The 20,247-nt window shown below is 37.4% G+C and overlaps 3 protein-coding genes across 3 annotated transcripts in view; 1 reads left to right on the top strand and 2 right to left on the bottom strand.

Moving 5' to 3' along the window:
* Window positions 1-9,217, bottom strand: part of LOC126371230 (muscarinic acetylcholine receptor DM1) — a 133,046-nt gene extending 123,829 nt beyond the window's left edge. The window contains exon 1 of the mRNA XM_050016498.1: window positions 9,018-9,217. The gene's annotated coding sequence lies outside the window, so the exon portion shown is untranslated. The remainder of the gene's footprint in view (window positions 1-9,017) is intronic.
* Window positions 9,218-14,986: 5,769 nt separating this feature from the next.
* Window positions 14,987-16,859, top strand: LOC126371362 (60S ribosomal protein L26). Its single transcript, XM_050016670.1, has 4 exons — window positions 14,987-15,056; window positions 15,284-15,465; window positions 16,048-16,188; window positions 16,684-16,859. Exons 2-4 carry the CDS (start codon window positions 15,298-15,300, stop codon window positions 16,819-16,821), a joined length of 447 nt encoding a protein of 148 aa, XP_049872627.1. The 5' UTR covers window positions 14,987-15,056; window positions 15,284-15,297; the 3' UTR covers window positions 16,822-16,859.
* Window positions 16,860-18,254: 1,395 nt separating this feature from the next.
* LOC126371357 (protein PBDC1) lies at window positions 18,255-19,993 on the bottom strand. The gene is made up of 3 exons (XM_050016664.1): window positions 19,839-19,993; window positions 19,489-19,587; window positions 18,255-19,406 (listed from the first exon to the last, which is right to left on the bottom strand). Exons 1-3 carry the CDS (start codon window positions 19,839-19,841, stop codon window positions 19,017-19,019), a joined length of 492 nt encoding a protein of 163 aa, XP_049872621.1. The 5' UTR covers window positions 19,842-19,993; the 3' UTR covers window positions 18,255-19,016.
* Window positions 19,994-20,247: the final 254 nt, after the last annotated feature.

Raw genomic sequence — 20,247 nt, 5'->3', positions numbered from 1 at the left:
GATTGTCCGGTGGTTATAGGCTATGTGACGTTACGCTAAATTTAATGTGGAGCCCTCTAGAGGACATATATATATAAAGTGAGGACGAAAAAAGTTTTTTCGAATGTTAGTTTGCCAATGTGTCCTAAGAGTTTGCTTACCACGGCATACGACCACGGCTATCTTCTAAACATCACTACACGGTAGAATTTCAGAAAAATATACCTATTTTCCTGTTTCATGTGCGTAGTCGTCACATGAGTCATGTCAGGGGCCTTTGGCGGCTCAATGGTAACCCTGGCACAACCTAGAAGATAGCAGAAGAAGACTAAAACCCGACTACGGAAAAATCACGCTGTAAATATCCCAAATAAATAAAATAAAATAAAAATAAAAGAATTACTTTATAAATGAAAAACAAATACTTAGCCTGAGAGAGAGATTTTCATTGTATTTTCTGAAAAAGAAAGGGACGGGTAATCGACAGGCATAAAATTTATGGAACACACGTCAAATAGGCAGAAATTTATATTTAAAAAAAAATATTTCTTTTTTTTCTGTTTTCTTTGTATGTTTTTGTGTCTGTTTTATTGTGTACAAATAAATAAATAAATTAAAAAAAAACCCTTCCAAAATGTTATATTGCTGCCGTGTCACGCACAAGTCTGCTATCTTAAAATAGTCGAGTTACAAATAACCAGTGCAAAAGGGGTTTATATCCTATGCTTTACATAGTTCACTAAAAATATTTTAAAATTTATTGATACTTTTTGAGATATAGAGGTTGACAAAGTCTGCTAACTTGATTTTTTTGCATGTGGGTCACGCCTAACTCATCTAACTAGAAGTTACAATAGATAGGCGTGACTACGACGAAGGTGATCCTAGCGATTCGCGACATTCTTTGTACTTGCAAACCCGGCGCCCAGGGAGGAAATACTTCCTGCATCTGAGAGAGAAGTCGAGGACCCAAAATGCTTTGAACCAGGCATAAAGGGGAAATATTTTTTGGTTTGAATAAGAATGGGAAACTTCTTTAGAACAGTGATACTACCTGGGACCGTTGGTCAAAGGATCGAGTTTTGCAAGAACCAGCAATGGAAGGATACTATACTGAGCTGGAAAACTGTTTATTGTGAGAAAGCAAACTCAAATGTGATAAGGATGATAAGGTCTTGTGACTTTTTCTTGTTGAATAAAGAATCGCAATAGATGTAACCCTGGATTTTCATAACTGAGCAAGCGATAACATCATCGCTAGTAAGTAATATTATTTTTACTTTTGATCATCAATTGCAGCATCACAATCGTAAATAGTTCATGAGCACAGGGTTATTTTGTTTATTGCTTTTGTTCCTAGATGATTCTCGTTCGCCGAATGCGATTTTTTGGAAAACATTTGTTGAACCTTTGCTGGGTTCGGCTTCTTCAAGGGTTTTAGATATATTATACCCCCTTGGAAGCGGTTTTTGTGGTTTGTCGCGAAACGGATTCAGGTTTTGTGGACTGATGGTCTGTGTTGTCGATTTTTGTAATAATCTGTCAGATCGTCAATCTCTTTTACTCTCGAGAATTCAAGAGTTCGCTGTGCAACCGAGAACTGTATCAGCTGCCATGAGGGTGTACCTTGGTTCCAGGTGCAAGAGCTTTGTGTATTCTGCAGTCACAAGTGAGGACGAGTTGATTGATCACATCATGGCCAAGAAGAGAACTATATTTTTCTTTTGTAAGGTATAATTGTCACAATTCAAAGCCAAGTTCTTGTGGTTGCAAGGGTTGTTTAATACAGAGACAGAATGCTGATGCTGTATTGTGGACTTTTCAGCCTGCTTTGCCTTTATGCCACGAAGTACGGTATATCTGTTTACCTTTTCCTGAAAATACAAACTTTTCATTCAGTGGAACTGCCTTTCTCGAAAAATAATCCTTTACGATTAGTTTCCACATCCATAGTCTGTACATATGATCCTAAGCTAAAAGCTTTTTTGGCAGTACTTTCAATTTTAAGACCATCTTCTGAACATCTTCGGGATTGATATGTGGAATAAGTCCCATAGATGTTTAGAGGGCGATCTAAATAATGAAGGTACCTACTGTTGACGAGGTTTTTGCTGTGGATGTGCAGGAGGCTATTTGCATGCCCGGGCTAGCTGTGGTGATTGTTGTTTTCAAGAACGTTGGTTCTATATTGAGACATTTGTCTCAAGGGTGAAATATGATGCTGTGTTTTGAGGCATGAGGACGAAGGAGGCGGAGGAGGCCAGTTTTTATAGTTTTATTTTCTACTTTCTTCGAGGGTTGTCCCTCGCAATAGAAAACCAAATTCCTACTCTGAAGTACAAACTTCACAGGATCCATTCTTGTACATTCTTGTTGAGAGTGGAGATCCAACAATTGATCAACAATTATCGTCTTGATTGACTCTTCTACGCTTGTGGCTGCAAAAAGAGCAGCGGGTGTATTTCGAGCCGGTGTAAACTTCCATCGTGTGTGGTACAGTTCGAGCTTGCATAGCAGACAAGTTTTCGGGAGAGGGGGAGTTATGCAGTCTAACAGATTGTGTGGAGAAAGAGTAAATAAGTCGTGGGAAGGTACGACAATGCAGACTCTTGGACACGAAAACATTACAAGCAAACAAAAGTTTGCGACGAACTACTGGAAGGTGTTTCCAAGGGGGTGTGGTGTGCTGGCCTTGAGGATAGTTGAATTTAGTAAGGGTTTAACAGATGTTTTTAGTAAGGAGTAGTGCATGTGTGTCGATGATTTCAGAGTGATGAAAATTGTTAGGAGGAATTAATCGATCCGAAGGTTGTGCCTAAAAAATTTTTAAGCTATGGCGTTGTGATTGATGATTGCAAACATGCACTTTTTTTTATTGTATATTTCACAAATATTTTTTCTAATCATTAATTGTATTTTAGATTATTTTATTTAAAATCATAAAATTACATAATTCTGAGCTCCTGATTGCTGATTGATGCATGTGTACGAAGCATAAAAGTATGTCAGGGTATAAAAAAAGGAATTCCCAACTTGTACATTAATATTTCCAATTTTTCAGATATCAAAATTAAACTAAGTACTTAATATAAATATTTTCCTTGTATCCATTTCACTTACTCTACTCAACCCGGGCATCCCCAAAAAGCTGTCCTTATAGAAAGCTTGTAACGCTCATCTCTTACAACTAATAATTAGCATAGATAGATTAAAGTTATAATGACAAACCGGCTGCATGTGCCAAACTCTGCTAACTTAATATAGCACAGACCGCGTGACCACATCTCTATGGAAGAGTGGTCATGCACAACTCTTAAACTCGATTTAAATAAAAACTATTATAATAAACAAAAAAATCAAAAGTGCCTGTTATTCAGAGTACTTTTTAGAATATTTTCTGATATTTTGATGACAGATATTTCACTTAATGCGAACTATAAAGACGATTAACTGAAAAAAACTTCAAAGGCGATTTACTCAAAACAGCATTTTTTGAGATAGCAGAGATTCGTATGACACGGCAGATTGGCCGATAACTCGACAGAATTAAATTGACAGCGTACGTCAAACGGATTGCATATGAGCGAGATGCCTATTTTATTCGCCCGGATTATTCATTCATTTTAAAATAAACAGTTGTCAATCATCCGTCCCTTTCCTTTTCGGCGAAAAGGAAAATGACGGGTATAACTTAAAATAGGATGAATCAGAGCCAATAGCATAGATAAATATTAATTAAGTTTTATTAAGTTGTTCGAATGAGCAAAGAAAGATGGACCCGGAGATTGTTGGAGTGGCGCCCACGAGCATTCACAAGACCGAGAGGAAAACCACCAATGAGGTGGAAGGACGACATCGTATGGCACGCAGGATATGACTGGATGTCGATAGCCCAAGATCGTCGGAAGTGGAAAAACATGGAAGAGGCCTACGTCAAATGAAATGAAATGAAATGAAAAATGAAATGAAATGAAATGAAATGAAATGAAATGAAATGAAATTTATTGTCATAAATGAAAAAAAAAAAAAAATTGTATATATTATGAATTTAGGCTGATATAGATAGATTATGTATAAACCTACTTATGTATCTATCTAAGTACATCTGTGTCGTAGGACCCCAACCGTGTCTCCTCACAGAAACTAGGGTAAGAAACAAACTTTATTCGTTATCTCACGGTCCATTTGTCGGAACAACAGACAAGCAGATCCCTGAGTTGAGTGGGTAAACATGTAAATAACTTTATCCACGACGTAATATACGATCCCGACGACCCGATTACTCTAGCCATAGAGGCGGCCAATCAGCTCGCGACACCAAACACTTCTTCATCGGCCTCCGTGGTCCAGTGGTTGAGAGTTGTGTTCACGATCCAGAGGTCCCGGGTTCGAATCCCGGTGGGGAAAAATCACAAAAATCACTTTGTGATCCCTAGTTTGGTTAGGACATTACAGGCTGATCACCTGATTGTCCATAAAGTAAGATGATCCGTGCTTCGGAAGGTATGTTAAGCCGTTAGTCCCGGTTATTACTTACTGATGTAAGTACGTAGTCGTTACATGAGTTATATCAGGGGCCTATGGCGACTCAGTAATAACCCTGACACCAGGGTTGATAGGGTTGGTAATCCACCTCACAATCCACACGATAGAAGACCAAACACTTCAGGACCTCGATACCGACTTCGCCGGCGTGGTCAACGATTTCCCTCAATCAGCGCTTATCGCTATCGACTCGCCAGAGTCGATTAATTCAGTCGACCCTGAGCCGAGGTTCGCGCCCAACTGGGCACCCTCAGGCCTGTTGTCTTAAACGTTGTACCGGGTGAGAGCCTTCAGCGCTCACCATTTGTCTGGCAAAGTAGTTAATCTACAATAAGTCACGTCAAAAAAAAATAGGGTTGCGAACCTCAAAAGGAAAAACGGAACCCTTATAGAATCAGTTGTTTGTCCGTCTGTCTGTCTATCAAGATCAATTTTCTCGAGAACGCCGTAGAGGTATCAAGTTGAAATTTGAACAGCTACTTAATTAAATACTCACCACTCTTAATTTATAGCTTTTTATTCTTATTTAAAAAAAAAATGATTTTAATATGTGTGTTGTTATAATTGTAGTTGAATGGAATGTACTTCTGAAGCTCGAACTCTTCTGGAGCTCGGTAGCGCAGCGGTAAACGCGCTCGGTCTGCGATTGTTGAAGTTAAGCAACTTTCGCAAAGGCCGGTCATAGGATGGGTGACCACAAAAAAAAAAGTTTTCATATCGAGCTCCTTCGTGCTTCGGAAGGCACGTTAAGCCGTTGGTCCCGGCTGCATTAGCAGTCGTTAATAACCATCAATCCGCACTGGGCCCGCGTGATGGTTTAAGGCCCGATCTCCCTATCCATCCATAGGGAAGGCCCGTGGCCCAGCAGTGGGGGCGTTAATGGGCTGGTGATGATGGAATGTACTTGTTTATGTATTTTTAATTAAGAATACAAGATTAAACGGGTTAAATACTGTAAATAATGTCTGCGGTCCCCTGAAGCAGTAAAAAAATCGAGCTTCTGAATCAACGTAATCCAAAGATACAACCATGTTTACTTCTTCTTAGCGGACCAAATAAGGTTTTGGTAAGAAGGCAGGTCTTGCACAAGTAAAGGAAAAATACAAAAAAATAATATGTTTTTGCGATAGTAATCTTTCGCGCATTTGGTAAAGTAATCACGATCTACGACAATGTATGGAGACAATAAGCTAATTTCCAACTAGTCAAATCAGTTACTTTTCACTAAACGTCAAAACACGAAATCACTATGGAATTTGTATGAAAAAGCAACCTGTGACGTCATAGCAAAAGGACAATATGTCGCAATTATTATTACATTTTCTTTATTAAAATTCATAAATAGTTAAATAGAAAAAAGGAAAAGTTTTTTGTCTAATTTAGATCTGTTTTTATTTAATAATCAGAATTTCCCATTAATCGTCAACCAGCGAACTTTAGGTAAATAAGTAAGTGCCCAAATATCCTACAATATCCATAATTTTGGACAACCGACAGTTAAATATTTGTGACCATACTCGTGTAAGTATAATTCATGGGTGATGTCGCGAACTGACGTACTTACCTATCTGCATTTTTTGGCGAAACTGATTTGCAACTTTCGCAATTGTCAATAAAACACAGATCACTTTAGCAAAAAATACAGATACGTTAGTTAGCAAAGTCAGGCACGAATTGTTTATCCTAACAGGGCTCTGACGTCACACGGTGGGTGATGGTTTACGAGGTCAGACTTAACCTCCACACATCATAGAACTAGTGGCATAGAAATTATTGCGTAACGACGAGAAACATTCTAACACAAACACAAATTATTATGGAACATAGAATTTGGTAGTAGATTTTGTTTGTAAGAACGACTGATAATTATGATTAATTTAAGAGCCACGCTCTTGTTGGTATAGCATTCTCGATTCTTGTCTATTACAGGCCAATGGGGGACTATAGTCATAGTCATTTATTGATAATAAAAATTACACGTCACAGATATTACAAAATTTAATGAAATTAAATATATTACGGAATTCAATTACCTACATTAAAATATATTATCAATAAATATATTATTAATTTAGGAGCTCGGTGGCGCAGCGGTAAACGCGCTCGGTCTGCGATTGCAGAAGTTAAGCAACTTTCGCAAAGGCCGGTCATAGGATGGGTGAACACAAAAAAAAGTTTTCATCTCGAGCTCCTCCGTGCTTCGGAAGGCACGTTAAGCCGTTGGTCCCGGCTGCATTAGCAGTCGTTAATAACCATCAATCCGTACTGGGCCCGCGTGATGATTTAAGGCCCGATCTCCCTATCCATCCACAGGGAAGGCCCGTGCCCCAGTAGTGGGGACGTTAATGGGCTGATGATGATATTATCAATTACAGGTCGTCAAAACTACAGGCTACGTTCCTCAAAATCAGTTAAAATATCTACCAATACGTTGTCAGAAGATGATTGTTCGTAAATAGTTATAAGTAATGTTTTTCTGAATACAAAAATATATTCTTCTTCTTCTTCTTCTTCTGCCTGAACTGGGCGTAACAATGCAATTTAAAGAATGCACAATTCGATTATTGTTGAATTTGCCAATTGTAAGCTCGTGTCGATGCACCGATATAGACTTACAACAACTGACTTAACAGCACAAATACTTAATTACAAATTGAATATGCTACTACAGTGAACTAAAAGATACCCTTGTTTCAGAATAAACGCAAGCTCAGAGCACGAGCTGCGTATCAGTATGGCCGTGATAGCGCGACAGCGAAATATTGAAAATCTAAATATTATGTTAACTGTAAACCGCCTTCTTCACTGCCTGACACCAGAATTACTGAAAAGCTAATGTTGGTCATCCTCCATGTCAATGGATTATTGTAATTATTTTACATCTAAACCGTTGGATCGACTTGGATGAAAATAAAACTTAATACCTCTCAACCCACACGATAGAAGATAAATTAAATTCAAAAGTATCTTTATTCAGTAGGTAACATAGTTACACTTTGAATTTTTACATAACGGACGTCTCATCCGCCTAAAACTACTGCAGCTTCTCACAACCTGTATAGCCGGGGAAAAGAAGCTGCAAGAAAAACCTCCATCTTTGGACTTCGTATCAACAGTGGCTGCAAGTTGTCTTTGATTACTTGTGGCTCTGCCCACCCCATTAGGGATTACGGGCGTGAGTTTATGTATGTATGTGTATGTAAGAAAAACCTCGGCACAGGGCCCTAGACGTTCTTTAAAAAAAAATACTGTCTGATACTGCCTTTTCAGAATCTACCCGGCACATAAGACTGTCAGATACAACTGTTGAAATAGAGCCTAACTTTATTAATGTCTAAACATACATAAATACGCCAGTAATCCCCAGTTGGGTAGGTAGAGCCGTAAGCAAAAGTGATCAGAAAACAACTAACTTCAATCACTTGAGAAGTCTAAACATAGTCTAATAAGTATTCGTTTTATACTTGAACATATAACACGTGCTCAGCGGTGAAGGAAAACATCGTGAGGAAATCCACATTTCCGAAAAATGCGTTTCGGAGGTATGGTCACGAGCATTAATATTGTATACACTTTGGTACCATGACACATTAACTTTTTTGACAAATTGAACTGTAAGTCTCACTAAATGTCAAATATGCTAGTGCGACAGAGTCCTAAAGTGGGTACATTATGTTGGTCATGACTGTATGTGACCTAACCTGTAGTAGTATTGGGTTGGTTTTCCCTTTGCCGGTTGGAAGGGCAGGCACTGTCGCTTCTGTAAAAAACCGGACCCGTCAAATCTTCAGGTTGGATAAGCGGACCCTGTGGAAACCTGATAACGCTAGTTAGATACTAATGTCTTCTCACTGATATGAAAGTAGCTCGCACGTAAAAGAACCACAATGCCGTTAATAAAGTAGGTAAGCACTTAAAATGTATGATGGATGAGTCAAATGATGAACGGATGAAAATAGGTTTCCACGAGCACGAGTTTTCCTATCAGGCTACCTTGATAGCTTAACAAAATTCCACTAGAAATATGTCTTAACAAGAGCCGGTTTTAGTACAAAATTGTCTTGTAAATCATCTTACTTGCGTCTTCAGTGTCTGCCAAAAAAGGTGTGACTCACGCTCAAAAACCACGCACGCATTTGGATGTCACCGAATTCTTTTCTTACTTAATGATATCTAAAAATTAAAATTAAATTCACCACCTTAGATCAAGGATGTTTTAAAAAGTAAATCGTTTAATTGATAAGAATAGCTAAGGTCTAAAAACGAGACGCTAGAAAACATCGATAACTCAAAAGGGAGTGCACGATTCAATTTCGGCAGTTGAAAGTTAAGTTCGATCTTACGACATTCGAAATTCAATTTGCTACTATTTAAAAATCGTTGTTTCATACATATTTTTTATAAAGTTTAATGGTTTTGGAAGGGTGGTTTTTGAGGTAACGTTTTGAGGGTAACAGGGACGATTGTTTATTAGGTGACCTTGAAGCGCTTACCTACGAATCCACCCATGTTCCTGGTCCGGCGGGCGCGCTCGAGCGTGCGGCCATCGCTGAGTTCACAATACAAGCATCACACCACTGGCACCGCACAATTCGTGACACATAGGGAGCCCTAGGCCTCCGCGTGCGTCCAGGCCGGGGTCCGTTCATTCACTGAACGCCCGGGCGACAGGTATGGATTGCGCAGACGCGGACATGCGTTCAGGCTCCGAAGAGTCCCTTTCTGGTGTGGCCAGATGAGAGGCGGCGCTTTGTTCTGCCGGATTTTAGCGTTTGGATCTGTATCTGCCGAATTTCGGTAAAGCAACCTGTGATGCTAAGTTTTTAGCCAAGGATGGTGAATGTAATCTGAATTATATCGATGTCAATTTTAATTCAGATTGTTTTACTGTACTGTAGAGAACATTCGTGGATCATTTTTGTCTTTAAGCGTCTCTATGTCTAGTTATAATCTGCCTGTATCTTAATTTTAGATAGCTGTATTATGCATTTCCAAAATGATTAAATAATGATAATTCAAAGCAACAATAAACCATAATACACACCATCAACGTTGAAAGAACTCTATATACGAGTAACAATAGATACAACTTAGCCTGTGCTCTTTTATATTTTATGTTTCGTGACGCGTACTTTAATTAATATCTTTTCATTTTAACCTAATTCATCCCACTGCTGGACCGTGGTAGCCCACACTTTGAGGTCGCAGTTTCGAATCCCAGCATAGTTCGAATTGTTTTCGAATTCATGTTTGGACCATAAATGATTATCGCGTGCTCAGCGGTGAAGGAAAATATCGTGAGGAAACCCACATTCCCGAGAAATGCATTTCTGAGGTAAGGTCAATGTGGGGAAGACCGTCTGGGGTAAAAGACCGTCTATTGCCAATAACTTCCAAATTTGAATAACTAGCGCCTTACGTCTCTGTGATATAACCTATATTGGGCTGGTTTTCCCTTCGCGGGTTGGAACGTCAGATAGGCAGTCGCTTCTGTAAAAAATGGACCTGTCAGTTTTCAGGTTAGGGATAACGCTAGGGAGGGAGATCCCACTGCTGGGCCTCTCTTTGATCCATGCTCTTTTGGCCATTCCACTTACCTAATGAAAATAAATCAAAAAACCTGTTTATACTAATAGGTATAAACAGTAAATACAAAAACTATAGTTTATCTACTACTACTTACTTATATCTGTAATTAGTAACGGGGACCAACAGCTAAACGTACCTTCCGAAGCATGGATCATTTTACTTTCGGACAATCAGGTGATCAGCCTGTAATGTCCTAACCAAACTAGGGATCACAAAGTGATTTTTGTTTTTTTGTGGTATGTCCCCACCGGGATTTGAACCCGGGACCTCCGGATCGTGAGCCCAACGTTCAAACCACTGGACCATGTGGAGTTACTAATCTACCCGTAGTGTGATTTTTTATTCTTTGCCCAAAGGACGTTTTCTAAGCAGAGTTCAAGGGTGAAGTATGGCAACCCCGGCGGTCGCGTGCCGGGTTGGGCTACAGAGGTCACAAGGTCATAGGATGCCGATACAAACACGGCGATCATTCACCATTTATACCTACTCCAAACAATTATGCTCAAATGACAATAAAAATTGATTCTGGGCAATTTTTAATTGACCAAAATAGTTTTTAAAGAGTTTTAAATCGGAGTAAAGAGGCTGTATGGAGTTGGGACGCCCCATGTGGCTCGAATGCCTGTGTGTGTTGTCTGTTTCGGCTTAGCGATATTCGTAAACCAATGTATGTGTAATTTATGAAGTATAATACATACATACATACATAAACTCACGCCTATTTCCCACCGGGGTAAGCAGAGACTATAGAATTCCATTTCTCTTGCTTCCTCCACATCCATCAATCGCTTCATTCACGCACGCCGCCGGTTCAGAGTAGATCGTATTAAACCTTTTCTAAGGACATCTCCAAAAAATGAAGTAGGTATAATAAATTTTAAAAAATGCGCAAGTGGGGTTAATTAGGATACCTACCTTACGTGTTGCTTACTCTTAATTAGGTATTTCTTCTATGATATGAGGTTTTTTTTTTAAGAAATGTTTTTTTTATGATTAGACTATGTGTTGCGAACTCTTTGCAGATTTTATAATCTTTTTACATGTTTTTTATGTTTCTTCTTTTTTGACAACGTTTTGTATCTTGGTTTTGGTTTCTTGCTTACGTCTTGTTCTTTTTGGTGAAAATACATTAAAAATCTCTCTCATAAGCTAAGTATTTGTTAATCATTCATTTAGTAATACATTCCACATCACATACATCAGCTACCTACACACTATGTTTGACATAAGTAATTTAACTTTTTTTTCTATTTTGTTTTTTTCTCTTGACCATGACTTTCCGGAGGTGGAGGCCTGGGTCCTAAAACACAAGGTAAGTATCTTAGTTCAGGCTCCAGCCTCTACAAATATTTCCATGTATTTTTGTAGAGGAAATAAAGTTTTTTTACTTTACTATGATGCATGAGGAGCTCGGTGGCGCAGCGGTAAACGCGCTCGGTCTGCGATTGTTGAAGTTAAGCAACTTTCGCAAAGGCCGGTCATAGGATGGGTGACCACAAAAAAAAGTTTTCGTCTCGAGCTCCTCCGTGCTTCGGAAGGCACGTTAAGCCGTTGGTCCCGGCTGCATTAGCAGTCGTTAATAACCATCAATCCGCACTGGGCCCGCGTGATGGTTTAAGGCCCGATCTGCCTATCCCGTGCCCCAGCAGTGGGGACGTTAATGGGCTGATGATGATGATGATGACTATGATGCATAAAGTCTCTGGTCTTCTATCGTGTGGGTTGTGAGCTGGAGTACCAACCTCATCAACCCTGGTGTCAGGGTTACTATTGAGCCGCCAAAGGCCCCTGATATGGCCCGTGTAACGACTGCTTACTTACATCAGTAAGCAGTAACCGGGACCAACGGCGGAATCACCTTACTTTCGGACAATCAGGTCAGCCTATGATATCCTAGCCAAACAAAGGACAACCTGAAAGAGTGATTTTCGACAGTTTCCCAATTGGGAATCGAACCCACACCTCTAGATCGTTAGGACAATCACGAGTGTAAGTACAAGAGAGCTAAGCGAACAGTTTTAAAGTTTCTTTGTGTTTTTGACTAATATCTCACTATAATATTGTATAGGTTAAAAAATTCTGATTTCTGATTTCTTATGACTACTGAGTTTCTATGCGGAACTGTGAGCAGATGAAAATAGTAGAACACAATTAAAACCCATAATATTCCGGGTTCTTCATCATCTCCCTAGCAATATCCCGTTTTTCACAAGGTTCGCTTACCGAACCTGAAGATTTGACAGGTCCGGTTTTTTACAGAAACGACTGCCTGTTTGACTTTCCAACCCGCAAAGGGAAAACCAGCCCAATACGAGTTAGGTCACATCTCGGGAATGTGGGTTTCCTCGCGATGTTTCCTTCGCGTGATAATCATTTATGATCTAAAAATCCATGAAGTCGAAAATAAATTCCACAATCATTGGTTAAGGTCTGTGCTGGATTCGAACCTGTGACCTCAAAGTGACAGGCAACCGTTCTGCCAACTGGGCTACCGGGTCCTTACCGGGTTATAATCCGGAATATGACACTCCCGATATTTCAACCCTGTTGCAAGTGCCATGATCACGGGACGGAAGTCTCATATCACTGATTTATCGTTACTGATTGGCATTTTTATTTCAGGTCGTCCACCACTACCTCGCGATCATTCCAACGAACACAAGAACGAACCTTTGTCTTTTTTGTAATTGTTCTGTGAAAATTTTAAGCGATGTTATGACTTGTTTTGTGTGTTGCGACCTTTTATAATAAAAAACAATTTATATTCTATTCTGTTCCGTCCCGTCCCGTTACGTTCTATTCTGATCTATTTTAAAGCGGTAAGAACTCGGTGTTATGTCTGGCCCCTAATCCTGCAGACATGTCCTAATTTTATTTTAAGTTATACCCGTCGTTTTCGGGATTCTCTTAAAATGCATAAATGTTTTTGTCATAATTTTAATTAAGTATCATAATCCTTTTTGCATAACGTTTTTTAGCATAATAGTACTTTCCCATAATACCTAACATCTAGGAATACTGGTTTGTTAGGAATAACTTATTTTTGGACTAATATTTGTTGGTATAAATTTGATTCGCATATAAATAAGTATCCATATTTCTTTTTTAGAATAATAGTGTTTTGTCATAATTTTTACAAGGCACAACAGTAAGTTAGGGTGCGGCGGGGGTGGCCCTTGGGCCACCACTACGCCGCCAGCATGTTTATCTTACATACGAAAAGTATACTGAATGATGACCAACAGCATGAAATAGTGTCAAAAAATATAAAAAGTCACAATCATGAACCAAATGCAGCCAAGGAAAAGTAAGTTTCGAAAATGTTCAAAGTTGTGCCAAAACTTTTCTTATTCGGAGTATAGTGTTTATGCTTATATTAATTATTATTATGCTTATATATCATTATTGTCATTAATTATTATGCTTATAGTAGTTATGACTTTCAAAATTATGCTTAAAAAGTTATGACATATTAATACTATGCGTAACTAATAATAGGACAAAGTACATAATAATATGCCATGGTAAATTATTACATAAAATTTTATGAGTAAAAATAGAGAACCCCGCCGAAAAGAAAAGGGACGGATGATTGTCAACAAGTTAATTTTAAAATGAATGAATAACCGGAATGAATAACTACTTGGCTGGACAAATGGGAAGCGCTGAAGGCTCTCACTCGGTACAAAGTTTAAGACAACAGGCCTGAGGGTGCCCAGTTGGGCGCCAACCTCGGCTCAGAGCGTCGTCTGAGAGGAAGAATACTTGAAAGATTGCGGGTCGATAGCTAAATAAACAAATAAAAAATAAAAATAGCGATAAGCACTGAATGAGGGAAATCGTCGACCATGCCCGCGGGATCGGTATCGGGGTTCTGAGGTGTTTGGTGTCCCGAGGTGGTTGGCCGCGCCTCTATGGCTAGAGTAATCGGATCGTCGTGATCGTATATTACTTCCTCGTAATACAAGGTACAAAGTTTAAGACAACAGGCCTGAGGGTGCCCAGTTGGGCGCGAACCCCAGCTCAGCGCGTCGTCTGAGAGGAAAAAATATTACCTATACCTACTTACGTCTCCGTACGTACTTAAATTAATTGAGTGGAATTTAAAAGAGTGGACCCTATCCAATAGTAATTGAGTGGAAATCTTATGGTTTACCTACTTATTTATTCAAAGTGCATAGATTGCACGAAGCAGATTCAGCTGCTAAATATTTCCGACTAAGTAAGTAGGTACTTGGTAGGTAGGTACCTACTTAGATCGTAAAATTCGACTAAAGCCCTCATATTATTACGAATTCATAATAATTGTTTATTTTAGAATATCGTTACCGTAGATCGTTACCTACCGAACGAAAGCTGTGCTATTTGATTTTAGTACGGCGGTATTACGTATTCTCAAGTCAACTTAATATTATTATTTTTATTATCGCCGTATTAGTATTTAATTAATAGAGTAATTACTTACGATCTACAATTTTAATTACTCTTTACTGTTTATACTTTTGCAATAATTAAAAAGAAATTGCTTTTCTTTTTTATTCCTTTAATGGCATTTTTATTCATTTAAATTTTTTCGTCTTATTTTAACCAGAATTTTATAATTATTTTTATTTTTATCAAAAACAGTGACGCCTTAAATATATGCGTAGAATGAAACGTAATACTTTGACAGCTATAATTATTGCCTCAGTAAAAAACTATGAACAAAAATTTTTAAATTCCGTGGCATTTTTGTCTTTTTATACCAACAATGGTATTTTATTAATCATAATATAATAAGAAATATATTATTTTCTACAGTATTATTGTAAGCAATCACCTATTTAAAAATTATTTTAACTTTTTATACGTGTTCAACATCCAGTGGTAGTATATAAGTCTCACAAATGGCAACACCATGTAGACATTTCTTTTTATTTCGGTTCTTTGCCGTGTTGTTTCGGGTACGTCGCTAAATCCGTAAAAATCTTGCAATTACTGCGATAAATCTAGTTAAACTTAGTGAAGAATAGTTTTTGAATATATTTGCTATCGTGCACTATGGATATTTCTCATAGTTTTAACGTTTGTGATGGAAATAATTGTCGCGGCAACTTGACGTTTTGCACGCAGGATACAGTAACCTAAACATTGGGGTAGTGAAATAAAACGTGCTATTTTGCGTTTTCAGTGAAGAGCGGCAGGATGAAGTACAATAGGCTCGTCACCTCATCGAGGAGGAAAAACAGGAAGCGGCATTTTAGCGCGCCGTCGCACATCAGAAGAGTTCTGATGTCAGCGCCTCTTTCCAAGGAGCTTAGACAGAAGTTCAATGTAAAATCTATGCCCATCCGTAAGGACGATGAAGTGCAGGTAAATATGATTTATATTTGTCGACCCGTACTCTACAATCCTTGTGAAACTTGTTTGTTAGTGAATTAGGTTAGAAAATTGTTACTGTTCACCAGGAAACTACATAGGCATTCTATAGGTTACTAAATACTTGTTTTTAAATATATCTCCTTACTTAAACACTAAACCGTATGTTTAGAGTAGCTATTCTATATTTAATTAAAGTTGATTTAAAAAAAACTCTTAATAAGCTTTGAAAATGCTATCAATGAATTATAATGTAATGTAAATGCTTGACATGTGCACATTCAGTATTATACCACTATTTGCAGATATTCATAAGACTTATTAAGGTTAAGTTGGAAGTTGTTACTGTGTGAAGCATGTGTATTCATAACCAAAATGATGATTCAAACCATTCACAGACTGTCAACGATTGCTACCAAGGACCAGTTGAACTGGAGGTTTTCTTCAGGGAAACAAGGTCTTTGGTAGCTAGTTTACACCATGGTTCAAAATATGGCTCTGATTATCTTTTCCATCCCGATTATGTGTTAAAATTGTATAAAGAAGTCTAAATGTATTGTTTCAAATTATTTCTAGGTAGTCCGAGGCCACTACAAAGGCCAACAGGTCGGCAAAGTAGTCCAGGTTTACCGTAAGAAGTTCGTCGTCTACATTGAGAGGATCCAGCGTGAAAAGGCCAATGGTGCCAGCGCATATGTTGGTATTCATCCCTCAAAGGTATGTTATGCATTTTTATTAGTGTTTTTTGATGTAAAGTGTAACTAAATACATTTGTGAGATAGTTGCTTTACATTAATAATTAACGGTGAATCTTATAGTATATTCAAAATTGCTCAGAACTTTATTTACTACAGAGGTGTTCTGATTTTTCTGCTTAGTTTGTGTCTTCTTCAGACAGCGCTACAGTCAGTGATCATTAATAAGACAACAAAAATTATAAGCAACCACTTGCTCCTAATATGTCTGTATAGTGTGCACCAACTGTAAAATAAAGATTACAAATAATTATCCATAAACTACAGACCCAATAATCCTCAACAAAATGATGATAACTTTGTCACTTAGACAGTGCCAATATGACCACATCAGTATTTAATACTTGTGGCATGGCACTGTTACTGCTGATACACTTCCATGGCTCTGATCTTTGCAGCCCTTTAATACCAGTAACTTAACATATACTGTGACTATAGCGTTTTATGTGTATTACAGTGTGTGATCGTCAAGTTAAAGATGAACAAGGACCGCAAAGCCATCCTGGACCGCAGGGCGAAGGGCAGACTCGCAGCCCTGGGTAAGGACAAGGGCAAGTACACGGAGGAAACCGCCACTGCGATGGAGACCTCGTAAACATCTAGGTTTTAAGGCTAATAAAAAAGAAAATGCAATTTTGTTGTTTCCTTTATTTCTATCCCCACTATTTAATTTAAGAATCATTACCAGGAGTTAGATCTGAAGAACATAGCGGGTCCACTATGGCTAAGAAGAGGAAGAAATAGAGATACATGGAAATCGCTAGAGGAGGCCTTTGTGTTGAAAGGACGCACTACACAGGGGACTGTTAGTACTTGTGAGCATCAGAATGACTGCCCAAAATGACAGATCAGCTTTAAAATATTACTAACATCCAATACCTTTTAGCTACTATTTAATACCTTTGTATAGATATTTTCTACCTAATTAATAAATAAGAAAATTTATTTAAAGAATGGCCAGTCATTCTGATGTCTGAATGACCACCCACATTTAGAATCTCCACAAAAAGGCTCCGAAATGTAATTTCGCCTATACACAAATTTAGTACCTATTCAGTACCTACCTAAACAAATAATTTTTAGATTTTTAAAACTAGAAATAAAAAAATATGAGCAAAAAATGTTTTAACGAAAATGTTAATTGTTTATTGTTTACTACTCAATTATGCACATAATACAAATTATAAAAATGGAACAAATGCAATAAAAGATTAATATGTTCCTTTTTTATAATTTGTATTATGTGCATAATTGAGTAGTAAACAATTAACATTTTCGTTAAAACATTTTTGGCTCATATTTTTTTATTTGTTGTTTTGAAATTAAAAATAATATATATTTGTTTAGGTACTGAATAGGTACTAAATTTGTGTGTAGGCGAAATTACATTTCGGGGCCTTTTTGTGGAGATTCTAAATGTGGGTGGTCATTCAGACATCAGAATGACTGGCCATTTTTTAAATTAATTTTCTAATTTATTAATAAGGTAGAAAATATCTATACAAAGGTATTAAATAGTAGCTAAAAGGTATTGGATGTTAGTAATATTTTAAAGCTGATCTGTCATTTTGGGCAGTCATTCTGATGCTCACTTAGTACTTAAGTTATATTTATTTATTTTATCATTGTAAACCTCTTTTGTTTAGTTAAATAAAAGGCTTTGAAATTGAAATTGACCAGGAGTAGGTACATACCTGGTAAGACTACCAGAAAGAAATCATACTGAATATAATATATCCCATGAGGTAGATCTAATGGAGTAGGCGGTCGTTGCTTAAGTTGGGGAATGAGCTGGAGACCTCATACTCTCTTTAAGCAATTGCACTAATACCAAAATAAAACTGACATGAGAATGGCAGCCATGGGACTGCATTGAAACAAAAAGCGTCAAGATTAAAATTTCTCAATTACAAGATTAGGGTGTTTAACCCCGGTTGAGGGTATTGTCCTATTATGAGATTGCAATGAAAAAACTTACCTCGTGAGTGATAGGTATGGCAATTACAGAAAGAAAAAAAATACTTCCAGTGTAGGTATTAATATGTATATTTAGGTAAAAAAATGTATGAGTATGTAATTGAGCACCTCATTCATTTTCATGAAATCCTTTTTTGAAGATATTTAGGGTCCAAGTACTGGTTACACTGTGGAATCGAAATCGATCGTCGATTCTGCCGCTTGTGGTCGCATTATCTCGTTCTAGCAAATGACGGTTCTGAAGGATAGAAAAGAATAGAAGAAAGTGTGGTGTGGCCAAGTGTAGTTCAACCCTAATGTAATTACGGACATAATCAACCATCTACAATGTGGAAAAAACTGTATTACACTATAGCTAACCACTTTCATTCCAAGTGTTTGCTGATGTAAGAGGAAAGTAAAATAAAACTTCGTATTCTCGCTGAAAACAATGAATGAATGAATGATATAGTATAGGTCCAATGTAATACAGAATTTCAATTCCTTACCAAAGCAGAGATGATGGACTGGAAAGATGTGTCGATAAACTATTGATAGTATTTCTATCCTCTTTGTCTACCAGGAATTGTTTTATCTGTTACTGTGTCTACCCTACCCTGCTTTGGTTAAAACGGATCTTTATAAGTTTATATTTAATCAGAGTAAAAACCCTATCCTAAACTTATAAATAGATTGTTTAAAAGTAGAAAAATGAGCTATTGGCTTCATACATTGGGTCCATGTTTATGGCAAAATAGACCAGAGCCAATATAGCCTTTTCCTTTCCACCCACAATCAACCTGGCACGGCTTAGGTATTGATTACTGGCTATGTTTAAACGGTGACTTCCGCTTTGTGTTTCTGAGCTTCCATGTTGGCCTTGGAAGCGCATTTGTATCGTTTCTTCACTTCATTGTTTAAACCCTCTCTGTTTCTGGCTATTTCTATTGCATAAAACTGCACTCTTGGAACGAGCATTGTATTTTCTTCTGAATAGTCTCCTTTGGTGTCTGCTCTCATTAGAGTGCCGAAGCTGTAGTCCTCGACGATATTCTTGAATTTCTCACAGAAGACTCTCCATTTAGCTTTGTTAATGTTGTTTTTTATTTCATGCTCTTTGATGTATGAGACGTTGAGATCTGGGAAGTCTTGCCGAAAATGTGTGTAGATAAGGTCGTCGTGAGGAGTCAGTCGTAGCCACCTTGTATCCACTGAACATAGCACCTGCAATGTCATTATAATTAAAATCATTTCAAAACAAATAATTCAAAAAGTTTTATTGTATCAATTTGAAGTAGGTACTAACATTAAAGTAAATATCGCTGTGCTCCATAGCCTTAGCGGCCCATAAGTGCTCCAGGGTCTCATCGTTTCCAAACTCTTCTGCTGGTCTTGACAGAACGTCCTGAAACCACAAGAGATAAAATCTTATTAACACTAGTATAACCTCAAAATACCTATACAACTTGTATTTATAATTACTACTAGTGTAATAAAAAGTAAAATATATGCAACAGGGACTTTAGTCTGTTTGTAGCTTATAATTGCCTATTGCATGCAATTTTGTTACCAGAAATTAATTTTGTAAGCGAATTTACATGCCGCTTTGTACGATATTTGCGACACAAATGTTACGATAGAAACAAGCTTACTTACCATTTTATTTTAGCGCTCAAAACCTTAGAAATAATATTAATTAATATACCGCGCCTGGTAATTATAAATTAATTTATATTTCCCACAATTTTACTTGAAAAACTTACGCAAAAATCTCACAAGGGATGAATTATTTAATTTTGTATACAAGAAATTGCAATCATACTTATTTTAAAAAGAGAACACAGTATAAAATTGACTCATTTTGTTACTCCTTCTCTCATATTTACGACGTTCTCGTTGAAATATATTTTTATAGACACAAAAGCTTTGGACTAAAGTGTATTTCTTTTTTCTTTTATGTATTTATTCGTACATTTGATGGAATAAATAAATATAAGTCGATATTTTTAAAATTTACATTTTTGATTTGATCATGAATAATTTATTATTTTTTAAATGCAGAACA

This window comes from Pectinophora gossypiella, chromosome 12, assembly GCF_024362695.1.
Source record: "Pectinophora gossypiella chromosome 12, ilPecGoss1.1, whole genome shotgun sequence".
Classification (NCBI taxonomy): Eukaryota; Metazoa; Arthropoda; class Insecta; order Lepidoptera; family Gelechiidae; genus Pectinophora; species Pectinophora gossypiella.
Note: the sequence above shows the minus strand (reverse complement) of the source record. Positions and strands in the feature narration are given on the sequence as shown.

Coding starts and splice junctions, on each gene's coding strand:
- LOC126371357 (XM_050016664.1), bottom strand. Junction 19,407..19,488: donor ACAGCGATATTTACTTTAAT/GTTAGTACCTAC, acceptor ATGACATTGCAG/GTGCTATGTTCAGTGGATAC.
- LOC126371362 (XM_050016670.1), top strand. CDS start 15,298: ATGAAGTACAATAGGCTCGTCACCTCATCGAGGAGGAAAAACAGGAAG. Junction 15,466..16,047: donor GTAAGGACGATGAAGTGCAG/GTAAATATGATT, acceptor AATTATTTCTAG/GTAGTCCGAGGCCACTACAA. Junction 16,189..16,683: donor TTGGTATTCATCCCTCAAAG/GTATGTTATGCA, acceptor TGTGTATTACAG/TGTGTGATCGTCAAGTTAAA.